Source organism: Aptenodytes forsteri, unplaced genomic scaffold, assembly GCF_000699145.1.
Source record: "Aptenodytes forsteri isolate BGI_AS27 unplaced genomic scaffold, ASM69914v1 Scaffold7, whole genome shotgun sequence".
Classification (NCBI taxonomy): Eukaryota; Metazoa; Chordata; class Aves; order Sphenisciformes; family Spheniscidae; genus Aptenodytes; species Aptenodytes forsteri.
This window is the reverse complement of record NW_008795919.1, coordinates 3,481,467-3,496,878: the sequence shown is the minus strand read 5'-3', so window position 1 is coordinate 3,496,878 and position 15,412 is coordinate 3,481,467. Positions and strand designations below refer to the sequence as shown.

General features: G+C 43.7%; 1 protein-coding gene across 2 annotated transcripts; it reads left to right on the top strand.

Moving 5' to 3' along the window:
* The first annotated feature begins 6 nt into the window (after positions 1-6).
* PABPC4 (poly(A) binding protein cytoplasmic 4) lies at positions 7-14,556 on the top strand. Of its 2 annotated transcripts, none has more exons than XM_009284794.1 (15): positions 7-843; positions 6,870-7,063; positions 7,378-7,493; positions 7,974-8,113; positions 8,382-8,476; positions 9,076-9,213; positions 9,872-9,967; positions 10,487-10,759; positions 11,028-11,115; positions 11,289-11,408; positions 11,978-12,105; positions 12,769-12,862; positions 12,977-13,107; positions 13,196-13,295; positions 14,215-14,556. In XM_009284794.1, the coding sequence occupies exons 1-14, from the start codon at positions 651-653 to the stop codon at positions 13,280-13,282; spliced, it is 1,893 nt and encodes a 630-aa protein (XP_009283069.1). In that variant the 5' UTR covers positions 7-650; the 3' UTR covers positions 13,283-13,295; positions 14,215-14,556. The 2 variants fall into 2 exon arrangements, with proteins under 2 accessions (XP_009283069.1, XP_009283070.1); XM_009284795.2 differs by lacking the exon at positions 7-843 and adding an exon at positions 2,898-2,976.
* The last annotated feature ends 856 nt before the right edge of the window (positions 14,557-15,412 follow it).

Genomic DNA, 15,412 nt, shown 5'->3' with positions numbered 1-15,412 from the left:
CCGCCCCTCTCGGCGCTCAACCGCCGCCGCGTGTTATTTATTGCCCCGCTAGAGCCGATCTATTTTATCTATATATAAAATATAAACCTAGCAGAGAAGATTTAATTTTAAAAGAAAGGTTCGTATAAGTATATATTACAGAGAGGATTATTTTTCTTTTTTTTTTTTCCCCCTCAGAAAATCAAACGGCCTCTGCTCTGGAGAATTGGGGCTAAATTAGACTCTTAAAGCGAAATAAGGGACGTGGTTTTAGGCAGATCGAGGAGGGTTTTGCCCCAGAGCTGACGGGAGAAACGCTCAGGAGCTGCGTATGAATTTTGGCTTCTTATCCGAGCCCTGCTCTCCTGGAGGCTTAACTTTGTTTTTTGCTGATTTCCAGGCCTCTTCTCCCCCCTCAGCCGCTCTCTGTCCCGGGGCCTGGTGTGGTGGAGCAGCCGTCCCCTGGTCCCCCTCACTGCTCCCTCCCTCTGGTTACCAGCCTCCTGCCAGCCCCCCCTGTCCCAAGCTGTTTCTGCAGGCCCCCACTTAGTGAGGCTTTTAAATAAGATTTTGAGGTTTTTCCCCCAGTTTAAATATATACAAAAAGCTTGACTTAAACCCCAAGAATAAAACCCTCTTAGTTCCCGGTGGGAGCACGTGCTGGGTGGAAGATGAACACAGCTGCCAGCAGTTACCCGATGGCATCGCTGTATGTGGGTGACCTGCACCCCGATGTCACCGAGGCCATGCTCTACGAGAAGTTCAGCCCTGCTGGGCCCGTTCTCTCAATTCGGGTCTGCAGGGATATGATCACCCGCCGGTCCCTCGGGTATGCCTACGTCAACTTCCAGCAGCCTGCAGATGGTAAGTGACATATACAACCACATCTACGGCTTTTTTCTTCATTTTTATTCACTTTTTTCCACTAATTCACACTGCTGTTCAGGTGTATTGCCATGTAGCTGCCTACCAAAATGTTACAGTTACAGGGTAAGTAATCACTTGCTAGTGACTGAAGCTGGAATATTTTTTACTGCTTGGTGTCTACAAAATACTCTGCAAATGCACATCTTGGTAACACCTCTGACAGATAGACCTATTTCTCTAAGAGTTTGGAGACTTGGGTTTGTTCCAGCTTGCATAAAAGAATAATCTCCACTGTGTTCCGCTTCATCGTCGTGTAGATTTGGGCTATTCGTATGGGTCTTCATGCAGTCCTAGCAGAAAAAGTTCAGAGTAATCGGCCCTGGTTGAATGCTCAGTTTGACTGGCTGAGCCTCTGGCTGCCCACTCACTCCAGTTTAATATTTGGGACACCTGGTGGACTGCAGGTTGCTGTGTTTGTGCAAGCGGCCAGATGGGTCTCCCAGTCTGGGAAGTGGTATTCTTGTATTAATGGGAAAGAAGACACGTTGTTCGATGCGTGGGAAACCAGGTCATCTCACATGCAGAAGCCAGGTTGATTTGCTCTTGCAAACTCTTTTTTTTTCATACTTTAATTTGGCTCCTGCTCAAGTAGGTACTCCAGAGCTGAAGCAGCAGTAGCATGTGAAAGATGAGACAGAAGAGGTCATTTTGAAACATGCCTTTTCTGGAAGAAAAATGGGTCAGCGTTTTCTGCCCTAGTTTTCAGGCGTTTACTTGTTGACTGGTGCAAGTTTATTGCTCTGTGCTGTGATTTAGCAGTATCTATATGCGATAGAGACATCCAAAGGATAGATGAGAGTGAAGTTTTCCCTTGAATTCAGAATCAATTCACAACAGCACAGACTTCAGCAGCAAGTAAACTCTCCTTTAGCCTGTAGTAGGTTATCCTGCTTTACATTTTTACAGACAGCAGAGAGTGGCCTGTTTGTTGCACAGGGTAATATATTGACTTTGGATCAAAGTATTTGTTGTGTGGAAGACAAACGTTATTACAAAATTGTATTCCTGCAAGCTAGCAGAGCTTCTGGGATTGAGCTCTTGGCTGGAATGTTTGGATTTTGCATAGTCTGTTGTGACTATGTGCCATCCTAGCTTCCATCCTCTTCCAGGTCAAAGTACCTTCTGCACGTCCTTTCCTTGGGATGCTGACTGATCCGATCGAGCACTTCTGATCCTTTCTCTTGCTAGGCTGATAAAAAGCTGGCTTGCACCCCAGTGCATAATTTCTCATTCACGGAACTCCCAGAAGTGCTTTTTATGCAGGCTAAGCAATGTATTTATGTGTTTTAAAACTTCTCCGTGAGAAGGAAAGAACCTGAGAGCCTGTTCATGTGGTCCTCTCCTGCTCTGGTGAACCTGTCTGCTCTGACTCCCTCTTATAAAACCACCTTGGTACGTTCATGTGCTGTACAAGCAAAGGTACAGTTATCCAGGCTCACCTGCCTTTGTCTAGGCTATGATCTCATTTTTTAGGGTAAGAGAAAGAAAAACAAGCAGCAGAAATAAGGCCAAGAGCTCGGATTAGATAAATGTTGGGGAGATGGGGTGCAAAAGTATAGATAAAGTTCTCTTAAAGTAGAGACGACCTGTATAATATGTGTAGTTATGATGTTAAAAGGGAAGAGTGACTGAAGCAGTCACATGTGCTTGCTTTAGCAGAAAGAAGTTCTGCACCTCATACAAATACGAAGACAGGTGGCCTTCCAATATATCTGAAGGTAATCTTTTATGGTAATAAATAGGCAGGAGTTTAGAGGGAGGTTGCATCATTCTGGGCTCCTGGTGAGGCAGCAGACATTTTAGGAAGTCCCAGTACTTCAAGTGATACTTTGACAAAGTGGTGTCTTGTTACTGGTAGGTCTTAGAAGGTCAAGTGATTTAAACCTAATCATTGAGTTAATATTGGGAAGGAGAAATGTTCAAACTCTTCCTGCCCTCATGAAGAGATCTCTTCTGAAATGCTCCTGATTTCTTCTGTCTGGCAAACTGCAGCATCTGTTACTTTGCATAAGTAAAAAAACAGCTGCTGTACTAAATGTAATGCAGCAGAACATAGATAATTTTGGAAAGGTGAGCACGTTGGTGGTGCGTTGCGGTCTTTCCGAAACAAAGACCTGAATATGAAGAATACAATTCTTACTGTCAAATGCAGAAATTCGGCTTTGCTTTCAAGGTGGCAGTACTCAGTACTACCTGCATGAGGGCTTTCTGAAAGGAGGGATCTGTATTTTCTTCCAGGAATGCATAATCAGAAATGCATTTGGACTTCATTTTACTAAATCCGTAAAAAGACGGGGGGTGTTGTGTAGCGCTGTAGGGATCTGTTTTGATTTATGGGTGATAGTAGATGCTACAAAATACCACATAAAACTAATCTGGAAGCTTTGTGCTCTGAAAACTTTTGGGGAAGTTCTTGTGGACACATTGTTAGTATGCTTGAAGTGGTAGTAGGTATTAAAGAAGTTGATACGTGATAGTTTGCATTTCCCTGGCACCTTTTGTGGAAGGATGAGTGCTTTGTAAATCTGAAGAAAACAATGTTTTAAATTTTGTGTGGGAAATAAGGCTGTCTGTATGACTAGAGAAAGACCATAGAGCAAGTCAAGTAGCCAGAACCCTTCCCCGTTACGTGGGGCCACCAGGAGATCACACTGTCACGTCCTGAATGTGCTCTGTACTTCCAGAGTTCCTGTGTCCGAATTGGTTCAAAGCTTGCATTTTTCTTTACATTTTTGTTACCTAATGGAGCGATGCTTGACTCTGGAAGGGGTTACTTTCTGGACATGCATTGTCTAACTGGTAGTCTGCTGCAGAGAGGTTATTTTTAGTGAAAATAAGCTCGGCTGTTTTTGATTGCAGTTCTTTGGCGTAGTAACCAGTGAATGCTGAATACTGAATCTGTCATACTGTGATAGGCAGATTAAGGAAACGCTTCAAAGTTCTGGCTAGTTCAGGCTCAGCTGTAGTTGTTAATGTTTATTCTTTTTGACTGTAAAGAAGGGAAAGAAAACAAACTCATTTCATTTGAAAGAAAAGTTGAATTTCCTTTTTCATGTGTTCCTCATGCAATTTAATTGCATTCCAGGGTTTCATAACATTGACAACAGTTATGACATGACAACTCAGATAACGAAGCAGAGAAACTTTAATATGGCTATAGAGATAAGCTGTTCCGTACAGAGAAAACAGAACATTTCCCAAGCCAAGAAGGAACCCAGAGCTGGGGTTAGATAAGTGTCTCTGAAGAAAGGTGTAGAAGAGTATAGATTAACTTTCTGTCCCTTCCTTAAAGAAGAGAAGACAATGTAAGAGAAGACCTGTGTAACGTAAATGCAGGTGTGAAGTTAAAAGGGAAGAGTGGTTACTTATATATCCTTCATTGCCAACAGCATTTTGTTCTAACTTCAGTGATCAAGGGATTTGAGTCTGTTCTGTATGCGACCTCTCTTTTTTTAAAAGTGGTTAGATTTGTGCTATGTGCTTTTGTTGTCAGGTCTCTTTTGCTTAGTGACATAAGTGAAAGCCCAGAGGTTTGCAGAGCAGCCATCTTTGCAGAATAAAACTCCTTGTGCAGAGTTTCTCATGGGTGAATCTCAGTGTGTGCGTGTGGTTATCTGTCTTTATGCCGCTCAACCACAGTTGCTAATTCCAGCATTGTGTTAGCTCTGCATCAGGGAGCCTGTAAGGGAGATTAATTACTTTGAGGCCTAAGGCAAGCTGCAAGGAGTGTTCATATGCTTTCCCTCTCCAGAAGGCTATAGAAGAGGAATTAAAAGGAAGCCTGAAAGGGGTTAAGAGTGTGTATAATGTTATATATGAGTTGCAGTTGAGTCTGCTGGAAGGATGACAGGAACCAGTGGGAGAGAAACAGATACAGGAACTGAAATGGCTGAAGCTTTGTGGCTTAAATAGAAGAAAATGAGAAGGTGTTCGCTCAGATTAAGGAAATGAATCAGATGTGCCTAGTCTGAGTCATTCACATAATTCATGCTGGTCCTTTACAGGTTTTCTTAGGTACTGGTGTAATGTGATTGCACTTCTACTGTGGGTATGGCAGACCTTCCTCAAATCAGGGAATCCATCTAGGGCTTTCTTATACCACTGCTCACAAGAAGTGTCTGAGTGAATTTCAAGACGAGTGTAATAATAGAGTGGGATACTAGCAAGCTATTGAAAGAGCAGTGCAATAGTATCTGCTTAAGTATATGCTTAGGAAGCTTGAAAGAACTGGGAGTAAGTTCATAACTAGTCTATATCTTGGTAGCTGCTGCAGAGCGTTTCACAGTTCCCTCTGGTTGCATGCCACTGCTTCATCTGCTTGTCACCTTTCAGCAGGAGCCCTGTTTCTGCTGCAAATGGTATATACAACTAGTTTGTGTCCTTGCCAACGCATACTTCTGGAGGACCTCTCCCTGCTATAAATAAACACTGCCAAATTTGACAAGCTGGACCAAGTCGCCTGCTGAAGTGCCTACTAGGAATGGACTGCAGGAAGAACCTCAGTTGCATTGATTCAGAGTAGCAGCTGAGGAATCATTTTAGCATGGCAGTTAATTGCATCTAACACCTTTGACTAAACAGAGCTGGTAGAGTTGTAGCAGGTATAACTTTCCTCCTTAAGTTTTTTTTTTGCAAGCCTGACTACTTCAGGAATGAAGTCCATCAGGGCTTGTTTTCCAGCTGGGGGTATGTGTGAAGGACTGAGGAAAATAGTGACAGCACCACTTCAATTTAAAAAGCAACAACAACAGAAAACATTTTCAAAGCACATGAAAAATTCTGAGAAACTTCGATGCAGTAGCTGAAACTGACTTTGGGGGTAGGGAGTGCAGGAGACTTTGGCAATGTCTCATTGGAGTTCCTAGGGATAGCTCCATGAAATACTGAGTAGTTACTCTGGTTACACTAGCGATCACGTGAAAGAAGATGTTCAAGTTGGCATTTTCCTTGAATTTGCTGCTCCTGAAATCTAATCAGCAAGTATCATTGGGTGAATGTGGCCTGGAAGAATTGAGACAAACAAATTTGGAAAACTTGGGTTCTGCCCTGTTAATATTCCTTGATTTTAATGCTTGTTGATCCTCTCTTTCCCTGCTTCATGCTGGGAATTAAGAGTCTTCCTTTTTCTCTGTGCACTCCATGCTGGGAGTGTTTTCTGGCACAGAAGAGTCCCAAGCATCTCAATTTTATGAACAAGATCCTAATGTGTGTACGTAATGATCCTTTTAATACATCAGTAGGTAGCAGAAATAGAATCATGGAGGGGATTTCAGTGTAGGTTAGAATGACAGTGCTGGGGTTTTAGAGTTTAGATAAACACTTCCCTGTTAACCAGATCAGCTATATGGACTTTTTTTCCAGAGTTTTGTCCGCTCTTGCTGTCATCTTTAGATTGAGCAGCTTGGGAATCATTTTTTGGCCACATAAGTTATAGAGGCTGACTCACGTCTTCTTCTCTGCCAGCCATGTGTTCGTGCATGTTTTCCCTGACCTGATAGGGAGATGATCCTTTTCTCTTAATAGAAATGGAGTATGGGTAGGTGTGAGCTTCATGAAAAGCAAACAAGCCAAACAGTCACTTTTGTTACTTCCTTTTGTTCCCCAGGGTTTCCTGTATTTCCTTTCCTTCTTTGGGTGCAGCAATTTAACTGTATAATAACTAAGAATGTAACTAATAAACCCCAGGCATTTTGACATTCATTTTGCTGTGGTTGTTAAAACATTACTATCATGTAAATTTAAAATAGTCTAGTAAACCTATTATACTTAAACATGTCTAGTGACCGTGCTGCAAAGACCTCCCTTGAAACATTGAGTTAAAATGTCATTGAAATTGGTTGCCCATGATATTGCCCCAAATGTCTCCGTGAGCTGAGTAAAATTCAGAGAAAACAATCACCCACATGATGGAAACCTTTATTCTTTAACAAACCACAGAAATCTGTTCTTGACTTCTCTTGCAGCTGAGCGTGCTCTAGATACCATGAATTTTGATGTGATCAAAGGAAAACCCATTCGCATCATGTGGTCTCAGAGGGACCCCTCCTTGAGGAAGTCAGGGGTTGGGAATGTCTTCATTAAGAACCTGGACAAATCCATTGATAACAAGGCACTTTATGACACATTCTCAGCGTTTGGGAATATTTTGTCCTGCAAGGTGAGATGTGGTTACTTTGTCCAATTCTGTAATAGCAGTGACATGATCAGACATGTCCAACGTAGGAAGCGAAAGGGACACCTTTCATCAAGTGGGGAGTGGAGTCTCTAAAAGGCAGAGTTGACCAGAAGGTCAGGGATTGCTGATGTTACATCAGATTTGGTCATGAAGCGTGCAAGTCTGAAACACACACGTCTTCCTAGTGTTGAGCCTTGGCAGTAACCTATTTTTGTGTGCTGGCTTTGTGTCTGAGCGTGACAGAGGAGAAAATGTGTTCAGAGAGCTGACATTTTGTTTTCCTTCCACACGTTTAGGTGGTGTGTGATGAGAATGGCTCTAAGGGCTACGCATTTGTGCACTTTGAGACCCAGGATGCTGCAGATAGAGCCATCGAGAAGATGAACGGCATGCTGCTAAACGACCGCAAAGTGTGAGTGTCACAGCCAGAAGCAGCAACGATCGCATGAACCGTGATGCATCTCGGTATTAACAGGGACACACAAGGCACTGGTTCTCCTGGCCCAAGCCTTGGCCTGCTACCTCTCCACTACAGGGCTGGTGAGTGACCCTGCCCAAGCCATGGCCTGCTACCCCTCCATTACAGGGCTGGTGGGTTTCCCTAACCAAGCCTTGATTTGCTACCTCTCCGCTAGTGGGCTGGGGTGGGTTTCTGTGGCCAGTACTCTCTCCACTGCAGAGCTGGGTGGGCATCCTTGTCTGACTCTCTCTGCCATAGGACAGGTGACTTTTCTGGTTGGTCTGTGGCCTGTTTGTCCTTCTCCTGTCACCCTTTCTTGTCCCCATTCCCAGCTCCTACTACACACTCATTTTTTGCCTCACTGCAAATCACACATTGTTTTTCCACTCTTGAAAACAAGCTGCTTATTGGGATTTTCATTCTTTCTTACAGATTTGTTGGGAGATTCAAGTCTCGTAAAGAGCGGGAGGCTGAGTTGGGAGCCAAGGCAAAAGAATTCACCAATGTTTATATTAAAAACTTTGGGGATGACATGGATGATGAAAGACTAAAGGAGCTCTTCAGCAAATATGGTAAATACAGAAACACTTTTAATGAGGCTGTGAATTTCATGACCCATGGTAATTTAACAGGGCTGCTACCATCTGTATAACTCCACGTGGGTCACTTTGAGGCTGAGGAATACAGAGAGTTGAGGTGTGGGTAGTAGTTGTGCCAAATGTTGGACAGGAGGCAGAGGCTGACCAGCAGATGAGAGAGAGAAGGCTGGGGCTATTATATGGAGTTTAATAGTCTTGAAATAGTTTTGATTTTTTTACTAACCCTGTCCCTTGGTTACAGGTAAAACTCTGAGTGTTAAAGTGATGACAGACCCTACTGGAAAATCCAAAGGCTTTGGCTTTGTAAGCTTTGAAAAGCATGAAGATGCTAACAAGGTATGACTATTTTTTATGCTGCTTGGATATCTGCAGAGAAGAAAAACTTACTTGCTTTATCATAGGAGCCTGTTACTAAAATGAGAGAAAAGTCTGCCTTGGGCATAACCTCTTCTAGATGTGGGGACTTAGAAACCTTTTGCCCCTTACTAGCTTGACATTCAAGGGTAACTTGGCATTTCTCCAGATTACTAGATCCACACAGAATGCAGTGGTATAGTCAAGAATGTTGATTGCTGAAGAAATGCTACGATGCAGGGCTTCAGGAGGAGGAAGGTGTCTAGAGTGAGAACATTATGGTCTTCTCTAAGCAGAATGCTTGTTAAAACTTGGCCTCAATTGCAAGAAGGGGTGGGGATAAACTCAAGCTGCTGTTAGTCCAGCACTTACAGTGGTGTTGTCAGCATGGTCTCTCCTGATAACTTCAGTTTGCCTTTAATTAGCCTGTTATATGGAAGCAGTGCAAAGGTAATGTGGCAACCTTGGTTTATTGGCTAACAGGCAGGGATACGATGCGATTTGGACAGTCCTGTTCTTAACAGGATCAGGTGCTATCTTGTTTCAGCACTTGACAGTTTCCTCTTGAACCCTCTGTCCAGGCAGTAGAAGAAATGAATGGAAAGGATATCAATGGGAAAATGGTATTTGTAGGCCGAGCGCAGAAGAAGGTCGAGCGTCAGGCAGAGCTGAAACGGAAGTTTGAACAGCTAAAACAAGAGAGGCTCAGCCGGTACCAGGTGAACAGTCTGTTCCTTTTCTGAATTTAAGCACCACTTTCAGTCTGTTGGCAGACTTGAACAGAATTGACAAAGTAATCAGTCATTGTCCTATGAGATACCCTGGGAGTTAAAATGTAAAGGCACAAAGTAATCAGTCATTGTCCTATGAGATGCCTTTACATTTTAACTCCCAGGGTGACTCCATGGTATTTGGGGGCAAAGGGGGCATCAGGGCATAGTCTTGGCAATGAAATGTTTAGGAGGACATGAGCAAACAGTCATGCAGTCTCCTTTATTTTCAAATAGGGATACCTAGAAAGATGGAAAGAGACAGCAAAACCCCATGCTGTTGTCTCTCTAACTTACGGCAAAACTGGGTCATGTCGGAGATCGCATCTGAATCTTTCCCACTCCTTGCGATACAATGCTGGACTGGGGACACATGATGCAACAGGAAAGCAGAGGAAATCCAGACAAGCTCCCTTTCACTACAGTGGGACTTGTCTCTACGCCTTTGCAACATTTATTGCCTTCAGCTTTGGGTGGTACGAAAGGAACATTATGCTAAATTAAGAGTTTTCAGACAAATTACAGCTCTGGCAGATGGATGCTAACAGTTGATGTGCTCAAGATTTTCTTTAATGTTATGAAAGTCTTACTGTTCTCTCCCTTCTAGGGTGTTAACCTATACATTAAAAACCTAGATGACACTATAGATGATGAAAAACTGAGGAAGGAGTTCTCACCTTTTGGGTCAATAACGAGTGCCAAGGTATTGTGGGGTTTGGGGGTATTTGGATTTTAAAGCCTGAAGAAGGAACTGTTACTGACATGGGATTGAAGAGTAGTTCTTACATCCCCTGGTCATTGTGGTCCTGAGAACACCTGGACTAGTAAATACACAGATTTCTTTGGGTCCTGGTGGGATTTTACTGAGAACTTGCTTCATTCCCTCATGAAAAGAGGAGGCAGGAAGTGGCAAACATGCTTGTTTGAGGTGACTCCCCAATACATGTGAAATGGCATTTCCCTACGTGTGTTTAGAGACTGCACCAAATCTTTCCCATTCCTTACTGTGCAGTGTGGGCCTGGGGACACATGGTGCTTACAGAAAAGCAGAGTAAATCCAGACAGGTGACTTCTCATTCATTGAGTACCTGTCTCTACACCTCTGCGACAGTTATGTCCTACCTGCCTGAAATCTGACATTTAAAAAATATGGATTCTTGTAATGGTAAGTTAAGCTAAGTTCTCATAATGGTACTCCACTAGCAATTGATCTTTACTGCAGGTGATGCTGGAAGATGGACGGAGCAAAGGGTTTGGCTTTGTCTGCTTTTCCTCTCCAGAGGAAGCGACAAAAGCTGTGACAGAGATGAATGGGCGAATTGTGGGCTCAAAGCCATTGTATGTTGCACTTGCACAAAGGAAAGAAGAGCGAAAGGCCCATCTAACTAATCAGTACATGCAACGCATTGCTGGGATGAGAGCCTTGCCTGCCAACACAATTATTAATCAGTTCCAGCCTGCTGCTGGGGGATATTTCATGCCTGCTGTGCCCCAGGTAAGCTGAGCTTGTGTGGTTTTTTTAACCTGTCTTGGAGCTTTGATGGTTCAGCTGCAATAATCTCGTTGAGCCTTTCTTATGCCTATAAGCAAGTAACTCCTAATGAGGGGTGCAGTCAGTGGAGTTAATTCTGTGACTTCCCAGCTGCCTGTTCTCTTAATGTGAATTCAGTGTTGAGTCCTGGCAACAACTGCCAAAACATGTTGTAAACAATGTTTGTTATTCACTAAGATGTTGCCTCTGAGCTTGTCTGATCTTTCTTCAGGCTCAGAGCAGACCCACTTACTATGCACCCAATCAAATGACACAGATGAGACCCAACCCACGCTGGCAGCAAGGGGGAAGACCTCAAGGTGAGCATGCTAGAGACAATATTTTGGTTGTATGACCCTCTTGGCTGTACTTTCCAACAAGAACAATGCATGCTTTCCTTTCCGTGCGCAACCCCAACCTGCTTTCTGTAGCTGACTGTCCCGACTTGCCAGTCAGTTCTGTTTTGAGGATTTCCCCTCATTTCTTCCATTAGGCTTCCAGGGAATGCCAAATGCCATGCGCCAGTCTGGACCACGGCCAGCACTGCGCCATCTGGCCCCTGCTGGCAATGCTCCGGCCTCTCGTGGCCTCCCCGCTGCTGCCCAGCGAGTTGGTAAGGTGTCTGCCTCCCAGGCTCTTCCCCTTGTCTGTGAGGGAGGAGGATGCTAGTGAGACTTGACTTCTACTTCCAAAGATGGTTGTCAGATATGGATAACCAAAGGCCACCTGGAGCAAGGGGCAGAGACAGCACCTGAATCTTTCCTATTCCTTGCTGTGCAGTGCAGGTCGGGGGACAGTTGGTGCTACAGCACAGCAGTGGAAATCCAGATGGGTTGCTTTCCACTGGTTTGGAACTCATCTCTACACCTCTGCAACATTTACCACTCAAAAAAAAAAAAAAGCTCTGTAGGTTATGGATATTGTTTTCAGAGTGGAGCATTCAAATTCATTTTATTCCAGTGAATAACTAGAAAATGTCTTAAATGCAGGATGTGGAATCCATGGTTTAGTTTTTGGGAGAACAGCCATTTACTAACGTAGCCAGTAGCATTTTGGAGACCACTTTCTAAAGAAGTATTAGACTGTGCAGAGCATAGTTTGAATTCAACAGTTAATATCGGACATCCCAACTTGCTTGCATGTTGCTACAGGTGTTTGTAGTTCTGTTCTCTTCTTTTGCAGGCGTTGGCACTGCAGCGCAGAATTTAGCTCCTCGTCCACCTGTAGCTGCCCCCGCTCCCAGAGCGGTTCCTCCTTACAAATATGCCTCAAGTGTCCGCAGCCCACACCCAGCTGTACAGCCTTTGCAGGTAACACAAGGGTCTGGGCTGGGAGTCCCTGCAGTTACTGCAGTCCAACAGGTTTTACATTCAAATGAAGTGTTTTTACAGAAACTTCAAGCTACTTTTATAACCCAGACAGGCATCGTAATTCAGAATTTAAAAACCTGGCAGTTGTACCTTTTCCAGGGGCAACCTAGTTGGTTTATCTGTCTTGTACTTGCAAGCCTTTTTTTTTTTTTTACCCAGATTTGCTGTAAGGATATTTTTCTTGGTTCTTTGCTTTCCCATTTTGCAACCATTCATTCTCTCACCTCTTTGCCAAATCCTCACTAGGGCATCATTGAAGGCACAGTTTGCTTCTCCCACAAACCTCTGCATTGTTAAAAAAAAAAAAGCAGGCCTGGATGTTGCTCTTTCTCAATTGCGATATTTGTCTCACAATGTTTGATCCGGTTTTTGTAAGATATTTACAGTGCCCGTGTGTGACATTAGGGGGTTTTGAGTTCAGGACTTGGAGGGAGCATGTTTGTGAACCAAGGGCACCTTATCTGTCCTTTTCTGAAAGTTAAATCTGCTGTAGGCTTGACAAAGGTTGTGTTTTAGAAGGAGGGAATATCTTATTATTGTCTCTAAATATGAAGCAATCAGTCTAGTATCTATTTCAGAACCCTCATGTCTGCCCTTCTGTAGGCACCTCAGCCTGCAGTACATGTGCAGGGACAGGAACCGCTAACGGCCTCCATGCTGGCTGCTGCCCCTCCCCAGGAGCAGAAACAGATGCTGGGTAAGTGAAACTTCAGTTCTTACAGATTGCGTATTACTTTGGAAATCCCCTCAGGTTTCAAAGATGACTTTTTAATTGAAACTCGGCTGTCTGAACTGCTTTTTTTTTTCCCAGGAGAACGTTTGTTCCCTCTGATTCAAGCTATGCACCCCAGCCTTGCGGGGAAGATCACGGGGATGCTGCTAGAGATTGACAACTCAGAGCTGCTGCACATGTTAGAGTCTCCAGAGTCCCTCCGGTCAAAGGTAAACCGGCCTGTTCCTTTAGATGGGGTGGTCTGTGGGAGGCTTTGGTCAAGAGAATAGGTCTCACTAGATAACTTGTCTCCCTGAGGTGGAGGAGGCCGTTGCAGTGTTGCAGGCTCACCAAGCCAAGAAAGAAGCTGCCCAGAAGGTGGGTGTGGTTGCTGCTACCTCTTAAACCAGGAAGATTGGTGAGTGTCTCGGTCCTTAGCTTCACTTAAAAGCTTCCAGAATCAGAGTAAATAAAGCATGATTGTTAGTGAATGTAGCCAGTCTGGAGGCCCGTGTAGGTCCGGTCGCAGCACTTGTGTGCTTTTAGTCCACTCTTTAAAAAACAAAAGAAACAAAACAAAAACCCCAATGCAGTTTTTCACAACGGAATCCTTATTGTAGCAGCTTTAGAAATATTCTTCAGAAATCTTATTTTAATTAAGCATCAGAAAGATGTTGCGTAAGTCCCTGAAGTGTTCCTAGCAGTTGACATGTCAAGGAAGGAATAATGCAGAGATGAGTCTTGTGAAACTGCTAATCTGGGAAATAAAATGAGAGACACAAGATGTTCTAGTGACTTTGAGGCTAAATAGGCTGTTAATGCCCATTCCTTATCCTGACAATCATCTGCCTACAGTACCTATTAACGTGCTGGTGTCAGGAATGTCCTTTCACTGCATAGGTCTGTCTAAGCAAATGCTGGCTCCTGTGTTTGGAGCTGGCTCTTGTTTAACTTCTGAATAAGGTTTTTGATTCTTTGAATGCCTCTTCTCGTGTTTGATGATCCATTTCTCTGTGGGTTGTCCGGAATCGACATCTTCAGTACTTTTTGGGAAGCTGTTGTGGTCAGATGTCACAACTCAAAATGCTGAAGAATGATGGCGGGTTCTTATGTTTTCATCCGTGTATTTCTCAGTGGCCCCAGTCACTGGCTTCTCTGCTAAAGAGTTTGAGCTTTGTGTCAGATGATCAGAAATGGATATTATCCACAACTGTTAACAGCTTCTCTGTACCTTGCAAATTATATTGGAGTCCTTATGGTTTGTAATGCTGGGAAGCTCACTAGCCTGGAGTGAGGTGTGCTGTATGTAGGTAACTTGTCGTCATCTCTTCCTATAGGATGCAAAGAAGCCAAATAGCCCCTTCATAGACATCAGCTCAAGATGTTTGAAGATTCTTCGCTGTCCTGCAGATCTCAATGCCATGCATCATATCACATAGTTATATTGCATTTTGTAAATTAATCTTTAAGATCTTATTTAAAAAGCCAACTCTGAAGCTCTAGATTTCCAAAGCCAGAATCTTGCTTCCTTTGTGGTCAGAACAGAGCTACCCTTTGTGTCTTCTAAGCAGGACATTGAGGATTTTAGGTTGAAAGTATTTTGTGGTTTTGGTTTTAACTGAACAATCCAGCTTGGAAAGTCTGGAAAGCATTTATCAATAAAGGAATAAAAACTTTCACTGCATTTGTCATTCTTTCTCTAGATTTGAGAAGTAAATGCGATGTGGCTTAGTAAAATTTAAACTGGCAGGTGGTTGTCATATGATTGATACATTAAAATTGTGATTTAATTGAGTTATTCTGCTTGTTGACTTTGGACAATCACTGTTTTGAAGCAGCTGTGTTAAAATTATGCCACAGGATGATTATGTTGGGTTTGGTTAGTGTCTGAATGGGAGATGACTATAAGCGGTGATCAGATAGAAGGGTTTGGGAGGTAATTTTCAAGTGAAGTGTAAAAGGGGTTTGGCTTCCTTTTCATCCTCTGCTGGAGAGGAGAAACTTTGCTCTTCTCTCCATGTATTTCTATGTTTTCAGCGGGATGTTTTCTTTAAGGGTTCTGCCATTATAGGACAGCTGGTATTTTATACTCTAAAGGTGGCTGCGTTTTGGCAGTGGAGTTCATAAATGATTTGTAAACTATTTTGGGTGATCCTTTAAAGTGTTAAGAAATACAGGGCGTGCAGATATTCTGAAAGAAAGAGCAGTCGGACTCGACACTACAGATGCTTCCGCGGAAGGACGGTGGCTAGCTATAAACCACCTTGTTTACCCTGGAGAGAGCCGAACCGAGGCTTAATTTGTGTTTGGAAAACACTAGAAGCTGGTGGAGGGGGTGTCCTAGGAAAGCAGAAAGGGCTCCCGGGGTTTCTGGTTGCAAGTGCCGCTCTGCCTGCGTCTGTCCTGTTTTCCTAGTAAAATAGCAACAATCCCCCGTGAAAATGCGGTGGTGGACTGCGCTCCGTGCAGAGAGCCGAGCACCCTCGCAGCACCTCGTGCCTCTTCCCGGAGCAGCCTGACACCCCACACACACCC